This window comes from Oncorhynchus kisutch, linkage group LG17 (assembly GCF_002021735.2).
Source record: "Oncorhynchus kisutch isolate 150728-3 linkage group LG17, Okis_V2, whole genome shotgun sequence".
NCBI classification, from domain to species: domain Eukaryota; kingdom Metazoa; phylum Chordata; class Actinopteri; order Salmoniformes; family Salmonidae; genus Oncorhynchus; species Oncorhynchus kisutch.
Window position 1 is genome coordinate 37,387,647 of NC_034190.2, and position 13,296 is coordinate 37,400,942.

The 13,296-nt window shown below is 43.0% G+C and overlaps 2 protein-coding genes across 4 annotated transcripts in view; both read left to right on the forward strand.

Annotated features, from left to right (window-relative positions):
• Positions 1-1,676: 1,676 nt before the first annotated feature.
• Positions 1,677-3,094, forward strand: LOC109906935 (actin-binding Rho-activating protein). Its single transcript, XM_074933763.1, is given in 4 exon segments — positions 1,677-1,819; positions 2,633-2,810; positions 2,812-3,014; positions 3,016-3,094. Coding segments are annotated over 4 exon segments (603 nt in total).
• Positions 3,095-6,248: 3,154 nt separating this feature from the next.
• samd12 (sterile alpha motif domain containing 12) overlaps positions 6,249-13,296 on the forward strand; it is a 117,957-nt gene continuing 110,909 nt past the window's right edge. Inside the window, exon 1 of one of the 3 annotated variants that reach the window (XM_031793767.1) lies at positions 6,249-6,478. Coding sequence is in view for 1 of the 3 variants with exons in the window: in XM_020507134.2 (XP_020362723.1) it covers positions 13,071-13,083 (13 nt within the window). In the remaining 2 variants the exon portion in view is untranslated. Of the gene's footprint in view, positions 6,479-12,929; positions 13,084-13,296 lie in introns of those variants that run through there. The other 2 variants (XM_020507136.2, XM_020507134.2) reach the window with 2 other exon arrangements.

The window sequence follows — 13,296 nt, forward strand, 5'->3', positions numbered from 1 at the left end:
TTGCTTTGCACAAAAATGGCTTCACAGGTAAGGATATTGCAGTAAGATTGCACCTAAATCAACCATTTATCGGATCATCAAGAACTTCAAGGAGAGCGGTTCAATTGTTGTAAAGAAGGCTTCAGGGTGCCCAAGAAAGTCCAGCAAGCGCCAGGACTGTCTCCAAACGTTGATTCAGCTGCGGGATCAGGGCACCACCAGTACAGAGCTTGCTCAGGAATGGTAGCAGGCAGGTGTGAGTGCATCTGCACGCACAGTGAGGCAAAGACTTTTGGAGGATGGCCTGGTGTCAAGAAGGGCAGCAAAGAAGCCACTTCTCTCCAGGAAAAACATCAGGGACAGACTGATATTCTGCAAAAGGTACAGGGATTGGACTGCTGAGGACTGGGATAAAGTCATTTTCTCTGATGAATCCCCTTTGCGATTGTTTGGGGCATCTGTCTGGAGAAGACAAGGTGAGCTACCATCAGTCCTGTTTCATGCCAACAGTAAAGCATCCCGAGACCATTCATGTGTGGGGTTGCTTCTCAGCCAAGGGAGTGGGCTCACTCACAATTTTACCTAAGAACACAGCCATGAATAAAGAATGGTACCAACACATCCTCCGAGAGCAACTTCTCCCAACCGTCCAGGAACAGTTTGGTGACGAGCAATGCCTTTTCCAGCATGATGGAGCACCTTGCCATAAGGCAAAAGTGATAACTAAGTGGCTCGGGGAACAAAACATCGATATTTTGGGTCCATGTCCAGGAAACTCCCCAGACCTTAATCCCATTGAGAACTTGTGGTCAATCCTCAAGAGGCGGATGGACAAACAGAAACATGCAAATTCTGACAAACTCCATGCATTGATTATGCAAGAATGGGCTGCCATCAGTCAGGATGTGGCCCAGAAGTTAATTGACAGCATGCCAGGGCGGATTGCAAAGGTCTTGAAAAAGAAGGGTCAACACTGCAAATATTGACTCTTTGCATCAACTTCATGTAATTGTCAATAAAAGCCTTTGACACTTATGAAATGCTTGTAATTATACTTCACTATTCCATAGTGACATCTGAAAAAAATATCTAAAGACACTGAAGCAGCAAACTTTGTGAAAATGTATATTTGTGTCATTCTCAAAACCTTTGGCCACGACTGTATGGAGGCCCATCTGTATGGTGTCCAACCTTACCCGGAGCTGGCAGAAGTGGGTGTCCGAGATCAAAGACAAGCTGGCCAAGGAGCCTATCAGCTGGGCTCCTGACCCCCTAAGAGAGCTTTGGGGCAAACCACCAAAGACACCAAGCACCACTAAATTAGGAACCTGGCAGAAGCGTAGCCTGGGGCGGCAGCGTAGCCTAGTGGCTAGAGCATTGGACTAGTAACCGGAAGGTTGCGAGTTCAAACCCCCGAGCTGACAAGGTACAATTCTGTTGTTCTGCCCCTGAACAGGCAGTTAACCCACTGTTCCCAGGCCGTCATTGAAAATAAGAATGTGTTCTTAACTGACATGCCTGGTTAAATAAAGGTAAAAAAATATATAAAAAGAAGGTTTGTCCCTGTCAGGATCCCACTGCTGGCCTCCACATACCTGCTGCTCAGAACAACACTTCAGCTACCAAGCAGTAGTCTCAAGGCAATTCTCCTCCTTCCCAATTGGAGGGTAAAATTAAGACCCCTCTAGTGCCTCTATATGGGAGTCCCAGATCAAGACCAAGTAGGTGGTGAAGACTGTGACCAGCGGAGTTCAGGAGAGGAGTGTGGGAACTACATTTCTGACCGAGCTCATTTGTATGGAGGCTCCACCGCCAGGGGAGGAGATAGACAGGACACTGAGTAAGAGGGGGTCGCTCACACTCCACAGAAAGTGCTCCAAAGTATCGAAAAACTGACCCGCAGCTGGAAGCAGGAGAAGGAGCGGAATGTAACGAGAATTTGGAGATGGACACAGAGGAAAGCGGGTACTCTGAGGCGGAGGGCGGCCAAGATAAACCTGGACAGACAGACAACTCTAAACCTGGACAGATGGACAGCACTGAACCTGGACCGACAGACATCTCTAAACCTGGACCGACAGACATCTCTAAACCTGGACAGACAGACAACTCTAAACCTGGACAGATGGACAGCACTGAACCTGGACCGACAGACATCTCTAAACCTGGACCGACAGACATCTCTAAACCTGGACAGACATCTCTAAACCTGGACAGACAGACAACTCTAAACCTGGACAGACAGACAACTCTAAACCTGGACAGACATCTCTAAACCTGGACAGACAGACAGCACTGGGTCATCCGGGGAGGCCATGCAGAGGGATAGTGACATCTCACCTAAAGGGGAAGTTGAGTCAGGGTCAAAAGACCCTCCAGCTCAGTGTGAGTTCAATGTTCTTTGCATCAGTATGGTGACTGTATTAACATTCATGTACAAGCGATGGTGCATGACGGTCCCTCATTAAACGTTCCCCTAAGTATGTAAGGGATACTGTAAATACACCTAAATAACTTGATATAGCACATTTGTCGCTCAAATAAAACAGTTTAATGCTAAACTTGTTCAGAGCTTTACAATGGAAATGAACGTTGCAATGATTGATGATTGTCTCATTTTTTTGTTAAATATTTGGGTGATTGTTCTTCACAGGAGCAAAAAGGAGTTGGATGACGCCAACAGGATCAACGCTCTCTCAAAGAAGTACAGTGCCGTGGGCAATCTGAAAAGCCGCTGGCAGAACTGGTCCTCGACGAACACCGTCAACCAGAAGCTCAACCCCTTCAGTGAGGACTTTGACTATGAATACTCCATGTCCCTACGCCTCCACAAAGGGCGAGGAGGGTTACGGACACCCCAAGGAGGACACCAAAACAAACAGCTGAACGGGCCACGGTGAGATAGCCGACATGTGCTATGTGATCAGGACCATGAACGACCCAGATCCGGACGGGAAGACCCACGTCACTTTCAGAGAACTGTTTGATAGATACGTACGCGTCTCTGACAAGGTGGTGGGGATTCTTCTGAGAGTGAAGGCATGGGAAGGTGGCGTTCGAGGGGGAGATGCTGTGGCAAGGGCAGGATGATGGTGTTATCACCCTGTTGGTGTGACTTCCTCTCTTGTGGAACCAAGTGTATTCGGAAAGTTTTCAGATTTCCACATTTTGTTACATTACAGCTATTACCTTATTCTAAAATTGATTAAATAATTTTTTCCTCATCAATCTATACACAATATCCCATAATCACAAAGCAAAAAAAGGTTTTAAGAAATTTTTGCAAATTTACCTGTGGTAAATTGAATCGATTGGACATAATTTGAAAAGGCACACACCTGTCTTTTAAAGGTTCCACAGATGGTAGTGCATGTCAGAGAAAAAACCAAGCCTTGAGGTCGAAGGAATTGCCCATAGATCTCCCAGACAGGATTGTGTCAAGACACAATTCTCGGGAAGGGTACCCAAAAAATGGAAGAAGTTTGGAACCACCAAGACTCTTCCTAGAGCTGGCCGCCCTGCCAAACTGAGCAATCGGGGAGTTGACAGAGCTCTAGAGTTCCTCTGTGGAGATGGGAGAATCTTCCAGAAGGACAACCATCTCTGCAGCACTCCACCAATCAGGCCTTTATGGTAGTGGCCAGACGGAAGCCACTCCTCAGCTAAAAGCACATAGCAGCCCGCTCGAGAGGATCTGCAGAGAAGAATGAGAGAAATTCCCCAAATACAGGTGTGCCAAGCTTGTAGCGTCATACCCAAGAAGACTCGAGGCTGTAATCACTGCCAAAGGTGCTTCAACAAAGTACTGAGTAAAGGGTCTGAATACTTATGTAAATGTGATATTTTTGTTTTATACATTTGCAAACAAATCTAAAAACCTGTTTATACTTTGCCATTATGGGCTATTGTTTATAGATTGATGAGGGGAAAAAACGATTTAATCCATTTTAGGATAAGGCTGTAACGTAACAAAATGTGGAAAAAGTCAAGGGGTCTGAATACTTTCTGAATGCACTGTAAGTCCTTTTCAACATTGAATGACTATGCACTGCTGGATAGGAATTTAGACAATTTGCTGCTATGGTGTAAAGAAAACTTAACATCACTAACTAACTCAATATTGTATGTTATTTTGTTGCTTCCCACTGCAGTGCATTTGTTTGTTATGGTCACCAGAGGTAATGCTTCAACCTGAATGATTGTTATTGGTTTACATAAATATCTTTGACTTGAGGAACAATGTGTAATTTAAACAGGGATTGAGTTTCACGATTAACGGGTTCAGGAGATACACAAAGGCTACAGTTCCATGTCTTGTGTGCCAGACACAGCATGATGACCGGAGCATTTTCAGGTATGTCTGTATCAACTGGAAATCTGTCCATTAAGCTTGAATTGGGGACATGAACCCAACTGAACTCAGATGTGGGCACATTGGCTGCGTTTAGACGTGCAGCCCAAGTCTGATCTTTTTTTATTTTTTACCTCTAATCAGATCTGAAAAAGATCTGATGTGATTGGTCAAAAGACCACTTAATGGAAAAAATATCAAAATTTTGATGCCTGTGTGAACGCAGCCCTTGTGACCATGTTTGACATCCTACATTTAAAATAACCTTGATACTGTATTAATCAACCATTTATTTATTGGCTAAACTTGGTCTCAGTTTAGTCTCTATGTATTGTCCACTTTTATTTGAATAACCATACTTTCTCTTTGTCACTCTACTAAATTGAATGTCATTGTTATGGAGTTACTGGGACTTTGTTGACTAGTGAACTCTTAATAACCATAGCCCAAACCTAACAACAGTGTTAGACAAGTAAAGTTCACCTAACATTGCATGCTTTCCTCTCAAATAATACAGGACATTATCTATGTGAACTGGTCTGTCACGCCCTGACCTTAGAGAACCGTTTTATTTCTCTATTTGGTTAGGTCAGGGTGTGATGTGGGGTGGGCATTCTGTTTTGTTTTTCTATGATTTTGTATTTCTATGTTTTGGCCGGGTAGGGTTCTCAATCAGACACAGCTGTCTATCGTTGTCTCTGATTGGGAACCATACTTAGGTAGCCCTTTTCCCTCCTTTCAGTGTGGGAAGTTAACTTTGTTTGTGGCACATAGCCCTTAAGCGTCACGGTTGCTTTGTATTGTTTATTGTTTTTGTCGGCGTCATCCTAAATAAAAGGAATATGTACACTCACCACGCGCGCTTTGGTCTAGTTCTTTCGACGGCCGTGACATGGTTGTATTGTGTTGGACAACATACCTAATCGAGACATCAAGCAATTTGCTAAACTTTTGGTGTTCTTGGGAGAAAGAACAATTAGTTAAATTATCTAATATCTATTGAGTTGATAAGGAATCATGATCATGTCTTTAACTGGAACTAATGTTCTGCTGACTGAAAATGCATGGCCTACCTGTAACATTAGTTACACTATGTACTGAATGTTTCTCCCTTTTGGTGACATTTATTTGACCATTTAACTTTATTTAACTAGGCATGTCAGTTAAGAAGACATTCTTATTCACAATGACACTCCCAATCACAGCCATATGTGATACAGCCTGGATTTGAACCAGGGACTGTAGTGATGCCTCTTACACTGAGATGCAGTGGCTTAGACCGCTGTGCTTACTCGGGAGCCCGAGTGTGTATATTTTGTTTTCATATATTTTCAAGAGGACCACAATGGAAATAATAGTAACTTTTTCATGTCATCCTTTATGATTTGAATTGCATTATACTGTATCCTCGTGTGGTTGTATTGTGTTTAAAAATGTATATTTAATGAAGGAATACAAAATATTTAAACGTAGAGATTTGCCCTTTATGAATGCGGAATACACCTGACTTGGCTAATTCGTAAAACAGGAACATAATTTTTCTCAGGGTTCCTTGTTCCACTGTATTCAGTACATTGTGGCAAACAATGAATTCTCTTTTTTCCTGCCAGTCTGACGCCATCCACAGTCTTTGGTTGACTTGTCTTTATTTATCTGCCTTTTTTTTCGATCTGAAGTTTAAAGTTGAAATGTGATAGACACAGGTTGCACACACAAACAAATGTCCTTTGTGCTCTGAGGTATGTTCTGATGATTAAACCCATCTATGAGGAACTGATTTTTCCTACCTCACCATGCCAGACTGGTAATACCACTAAATGTAACCCACCCAGTTTAATATAAACGTCAGTGACAAGGAGCATAACACCGCCCACAGCTACAGTAGCCTATGGCTTCCTTGTTCCTCAGGCACATCTTTGACTGGAAGCCAAAGCTGATGCTGGTAGGGATAGACATTAAAAGATGTCAGCTGCAGTGGGTATAATTATAGGAGCACCTTGGCTTTGACTACAGCATTGGGAGAGACTCCAGAACAGCGCGGTGCTTCTCACATCAGACACTGATGCACTGACAGCCTTCTTTAACACCCGCTGCTGGCTCCTTCACTGACTCCTACCTCTAAACGGGTTTTATATGCACACTTTCTCTGTGAGTATAGAGTTGTATTTATTATTTGAATATTGCTCTTATCATTAAGCGGGAATAGTATTTATTATTATTGAATTTTTTATTGGCCCATCCACTACCACCCCTCTTCGGAGGATAAAAATAACTTTTTACAGCTTTTTATTTTTTGTTACATGTAAATTCTACACACATTTTAAATACATGGCACTTAATTTTTTGACATGTTAGTTACATAGCAAGAATATAGTTAATAATAGTAATTCATAATGGGAATAGTAGTAAATCATGTTTTGTACTGTAAGAACAATGTAAGAATGCATTGGTTATAGTTGGAATCCATAGCGGTGAAACTGAATCGAGACCATTTTATAGCATCTGGCTGTTTGAATTTTAAATCGGTGTTGAAAACCAATAGCATTACTGTTGAGTTAACTTTCAATCAGATTGCAGACCTACTGGATATGAAGATAACAGCACCACTTGCTTCACAGAGATGTGATAAGAGAGGGCTGGTAAGATAATACAATGAATAGGAGTAGTACTTTGAGGGACAAAACGTATTAGTCTTGCAGTATTGGACAAATAACAATTTAATACATTTTACAATAAGGCTGTAAATGTCACAAAATGTGGAAAAAGTCAAGGCACTCTATCCATAATCGCTAACAAAGGACAAATGGTGGAAACACAACAATAATGCTCCATTTCCAACAACTCCCAAAGTTTTTATCCTTTAAGTAATGGAAAAATGGTAAAAGGTTGCTAAATTGTGGTAACTTTTTCCTGTAACTTTCCCAAACTTCTCAGGTTTTCTAGAACTCCTGGTTGGAAGATAATCAAAATCAAGGGGGAATAAGCAGGAAATCCAGAATCCTCTAACTAGATTTGTATTATTATTATTTAACTAGGCACGGTCAGTTAAAAACTTCTTAGGGCTGAGATCTCGTTAACCGGATCGAAATGACAACAGCCAGTGAAAGTGCAGGGTGCCAAATTCAAACAACAGAAATCTCAATTAGAATTCCTCAAACATACAAGTATTTTATACCATTTTAAAGGTAATCTTGTTGTTAATCCCACCACAGTTTCCGATTTCAAATAGCCTTTACGGCGAAAGCACATCAAACGATTATGTTAGGTCAGAGCCAAGTCACAGAAAAACACAGCCCTTTTTCCAGCCAAAGAGTGGAGTCACAAAAATCAGAAATAGAGATAGAATGAATGACTAACCTTTGATGATCTTCATCAGATGACACTCATAGGACTTCATGTTATACAATACATGTATGTTTTGTTCGATAAAGTTCATATTTATATAAAAAAATCGCAGTAATGTTCAGTAGTTCCAAAAACATCCTGTGATTTTGCAGAGAGCCACATCAATTTACAGAAATACTCATTATAAATGTTGATGAAAATACAAGGGTTATACATGGAACTTTAGATAAACTTCTCCTTAATGCAACCGCTGTGTCAGATTTCAAAAAAGCTTTACGGAAAAAGCAAACCATGCAATAATCTGAGTACGGCGCTCAGAGACCCAACAAGCCAAAAATATATCCGCCATATTGGGCAGTCTACAGAAGTCAGAAATAACATTATAAATATTCACTTACCTTTGATGATCTTCATCAGAATGCACTCCCAGGAATCCCAGTTCCACAATAAATGTTTGTTTTGTTCGATAATGTCCGTCATTTATGTCCAAATAGCTGTAAGTTCCATTACAGTCCGTAGAAACATGTCAAACGATGTATACAATCAATCTTTACGATGTTTTTAACATAAATCTTCAATAATGTTCCAACCGGAGAATTCCTTTGTCTGTAGAAAAGCAATGGAACGGGAGCTACCTCTCACGTGAACGAGCGTCACGATTTTGTGGCACTCCGCCAGACCACTGACTCAAAGAGCCCTTATGAGCCCCTCCTTTACAGTAGAAGCCTCAAACAAGTTTCTAAAGACGGTTGACATCTAGTTGCACTTCCAAAGGCTTCCACATGACCAATGTATCTTCAATAGGGAATGAGTTGAAAATCGACCAACCTCAGATTTCCGACTTCCTGGTTGGATTTTCTCTCAGGTTTTTGCCTGCCATATGAGTTCTGTTATACTCACAGACATCATTCAAACTGTTTTAGAAACATCAGAGTGTTTTCTATCCATATATACTAATAATATGCATATATTAGCAACTGGGATTATATAGCAGGCAGTTTACTCTGGGCACCTTATTCATTCATGCTACTCAATACTGCCTCCAGCCATAAGAAGTTTTAAGAACAAATTATTATTTACAATGACGGCCTACACCGGCAAAACTCGGACGACGCTGGGCCAATTGTGCACCGCTCTATGGGACTCCCAATCACAGCCGGTTGGGATACAGTCTGGATTCGAACCAGGTTGTCTGTAGTGACGCCTATAGCACAGAGATGTAGAGTATTACACCACGGCGCCACTTGGGAGCCCCTTTTTTAAAATCCCTGTATGTACAGGGATTAGGAGAAAGTGACTGGTAGCAGGGTAAATAATAATAATAATAATAGTAAACAGTATGGCAGCAGAATAAGTGGTGTGTGTGTGTGTGTGTGTGTAAGAGTGTCAGTGTAGGCGTGATAGGTGGACATACATGTAAACAGGGCTGAAAAGTGACTGGTAGCAGGAATACATAAATACTTATGATAATATACTAATGGTAATATATACATGTAAATAGGTGTAATAGTGACCAGTAGCAGGATAAATAGATAGATACTAAATGTTATTGGCAATCAATAATCAATGAACAGCAGCGTAGTGGTAGTAATACATTTAAGCAATAATACTTTTTAGCAGCAGCGTAGACGTGTGGGTGGCTGTAGTTGTTAGCCATTTAACATGATTATGGCCAAGGAATAAAAGCTGTTTAGAAGTCTAATGGTCTTAGCCTTGATGCACCAGTACCGCCTGCCAGAGAGGATCATGGAGAATAGTCCGTGTCTCGGGTGACTGGAGCCTTTGGCAATTTTTCAGGCCTTTCTCTGACACCGCCTGACATGACGTCCTGGATGGCTGGGATCTCACCTCCAGTGATGCTCTGGGCTGTCAGCACCGCCATCTGTAGGGCCCTCCGGTCGAGGGAAGTGCAGTTGCCATACTTAAGTGATGTGGATAGCGAGGAACTTGAAGCTCTTCACTCCTCTCGACTGTAAATAAAAACAATAACGAAGCTATTCACTGAGTATACTAAACATTAGGAACACCTGCTCTTTCCATGACGTAGACTGACCAGGTGAAAGCCATGATCCCTTTTTGATATCACTTAAATACACTTCAATCAGTGTAGATGAAGGGGAGGAGACAGGTTGAAGAAGGATTTTTAAGGCTTGAGACTATTGAGACATGGATTATGTATGTGTGCCATTCAGAGGGTGAATGACAAGACAAAACATTTAGGTGCCTTTGAACGGGGTATGGTAGTAGGTGCCAGGCGCACTGATTTGTGTCAAGAACTGCAACGCTGCTGGGTTTTACACGCTCAACAATTTCCCGCGTGTATCAAGAATGGTCCACCAACCAAAGGATATCCAGCCAACTTGACAACTGTGGGAAGTATTGGAGTCCATCATCCCTTTGGAACACTTTCCACACCTTGTAGAGTCCATTCCCTGATGAATTGAGGCTGTTCTGAGGGCAAAAGGGGGGGGGGGGGGTGTAACAGCTGTTGGAAGGAGTGGAGGACCAAGGTGCAGTGTGGTACGTGTTCATCTTTCTTATTTGAACTGAACACGGATTAACAAAAAAACAACGAAGAGAACGAACAAAAACCAAAACAGTTCTGTCTGGTGCAGAAAGACACAAAACAGAAAACAACTACCTACAAAACCCATGTGGGCAAGAGCTACCTAAGTATGGTTCTTAATCAGAGACAACGATAGACAGCTGCCTCTGATTGAGAACCACACCGGCCAAACACACAGAAATAGAAACACATAGAAAAAGAACATAGAATGCCCACCCAAATCACAACCTGACCAACCCCAAAATAGAGACATAAAAAGCTCTCTACGGTCAGGGCGTGACAGTAGGGGTGCAACTCAATATTAGGAAGGTGCTCCAGTACGAGTCAATGTGCAGGGGTACGAGGTAGTTGTGGTAATTGAGGTAATATTGTATGTACATGTGGGTAGGGGTAAAAGTAACTAAGCAATCAGGATATACAGTATAATAAACAGAGTAGCAGCAGCGTATGTGAAGTGTGAAAGTGTCTCTCTGTGTGTGTGTGGCAACTATATGCGTGTGTGTGTGTGTGTGTTGGAATGTCCGTGTAGTATCTGTGAGTGTGTGGGTAGAGTCTAGTGAGTGTGCATAGAGACAGTGCAAGGGAGTCCGTGTAAAACAATAAATAAATAATAAAGGGGTCAATGTAAATAGTCCAGGTGGCCATTTTATTAATTGTTCAGCAGTCTTATGGCTTGTGGGTAGAAGCTGTTCAGGTGCCTTTTGGTCCCAGACTTGGCGCTCCAGCACCTCTTGCCAAGCAGTAGCAGAGAGAACAGTTTATGACTTGGGTGGCTGGAGTCTTTGCCAACTTTTAGGGCCTTCCTCTGACACCGCCTGGTATAGAGGTCCTGGGTGGCAGGGAGTTCGTTCCCAGCGATGTACTGGGCCGTATGCACTACCCCCTGTAGCACCTTGCGGTCAGATGCAGAGCAGTTGCCATTCCAAGCAGTGATGCAGCCAGTCAAGATGCTCTCAATGGTGCAGTTGTAGAAGTTTTTGAGGATTTGAGGGTCCATCCCAAATCGTTTCAGCCTCCTGAGGGTGGAAGAGGCGTTGTCGTGCCCTCTTCACGACTGTGTTGGTGTGTTTGGACCATGATAGGTCCTTAGTGATGTGGACACAGAGGAACTTGAACCTCTCGACCTGCTCCTCTACAGCCCAGTCGATGTGAATGTGGGCGTGTTCGACCCTCCGTTTCCTGTGGTACACGATAAGCTTCTTTGTCTTGTCCACGTTGAAAGAGAGGTTGTTGTCCTGGCACCACACTGCCAGGTCATTGATCTCCTCCCTTTAGGCTGTCTCTTCATCGTCGGCGATCAGGGCTACCACTGTTAATGATGGTGTTGGAGTCGTGTGCGGCCACGCAGTAGTGGGTGAACATGGTAGCCCCTAGTGGGTGAACAGGGAGTACTGGAGGGGACTGAGCAAGCACCTCTGAGAGGCCCATGTATTGAGGGTCAGTGTGGTGGATGTGTTGTTGCCTGCCCTCACCATCTGGGGGCGGGCCGTCAAGAAGTCCAGGATTCAGTTGCAGAGGGAAGTGTTCAGTCCCAGGGTCCTTACCTCAGTGATGAGCTTGAATGCTGAGTTGTAGTCAATGAACAGCCTTCTCATGTACAGTAATCAAATCAAATCAAATTTATTTATATAGCCCTTCGTACATCAGCTGATATCTCAAAGTGCTGTACAGAAACCCAGCCTAAAACCCCAAACAGCAAGCAATGCAGGTGTAGAAGCACGGTGGCTAGGAAAAACTCCCTAGAAAGGCCAAAACCTAGGAAGAAACCTAGAGAGGAACCAGGCTATGTGGGGTGGCCAGTCCTCTTCTGGCTGTGCCGGGTGGAGATTATAACAGAACATGGCCAAGATGTTCAAATGTTCATAAATGATCAGCATGTTCGAATAATAAGAAGGCAGAACAGTTGAAACTGGAGCAGCAGCACGGCCAGGTGGACTGGGGACAGCAAGGAGTCATCATGTCAGGTAATCCTGGGGCATGATCCTAGGGCTCAGGTCCTCCGAGAGAGAGAAGGAGAGAATTAGAGAATGCACACTTAGATTCACAGTAGGGGTTTCTTTTGTCCAGGTGGGAAGAAGCAGTGTGGAGTGCAATAGAGATTGTGTCATCTGTAGATCTGTTGGGGCAGTATGTGAATTGATGTGGGTCCAGGGTTTCTGGGATGATGGTATTGATGTGAGCCATGACCAGCCTTCCAAAGCATTTCATGGCTACAGATGTGTGTGGGGCAGGGAAGTAGTCATTTAGACAGGTTACCTTGGCATTCTTAGGCACAGGGACTATGGTGGTTTGCTTGAAACATGTAGGTATTACAGACTGGGTCAGAGAGTGGTTGAACATGTTAGTGAAGACAACACATTCTCTGGTAGGCTCACATCACTGGGCAGCTCTCGGCTGGGTTTCCCTTTAATCTGTGATAGTTTGCAAGCCTACGCACTATGCAGTAGCGCTGTGAGCATCATGCTTGTGAGCCTATGGGAACACACACACACAGACATAAAATGTTGTGATACTGGAAGAAAGAATAAGAAAGACACTTTCAGTTCAAGTCATTTTTGTTAGGTTTATCCATTTTTTTTCTTCAATCCCCTGGCACTTACAGTTTCAGAAAAGGAAATTAAATATAACTTGCTAATTGGTGTTCCAAATTAAACACTTCCTAAAATCGGGAAATTGCCTACACTCCCCACAATTCTTTGAGGGGCAGTTGCTGTGCACCCCAGTTTTCCAGCAGCAAGTGATAACCAAAACGCCGATGTACAATCAAAGCATATTGAGTTCTACATTCTACTACTGTATGAATGATTCCCGAATGTATAGAGTAGCACAATGGCTGTCGAAGGTAAGATAACTCAATGTTGTTTATTAAAATTGGTTGTTTATTTTGTTTCAGCAGTGGGACGAGGCATGATATCACTGTCTATGGATGAATCAACCCGATATAGGCAGTGAGGGGATTCAATGATCTGGCCCGGGTTACCTCGTTGGGAGGATTTTGTACTGGGTGAAAAGTGAGGAAGTTATTTGAAGCAGGTTCGGGTTGAACCGGGCAAAG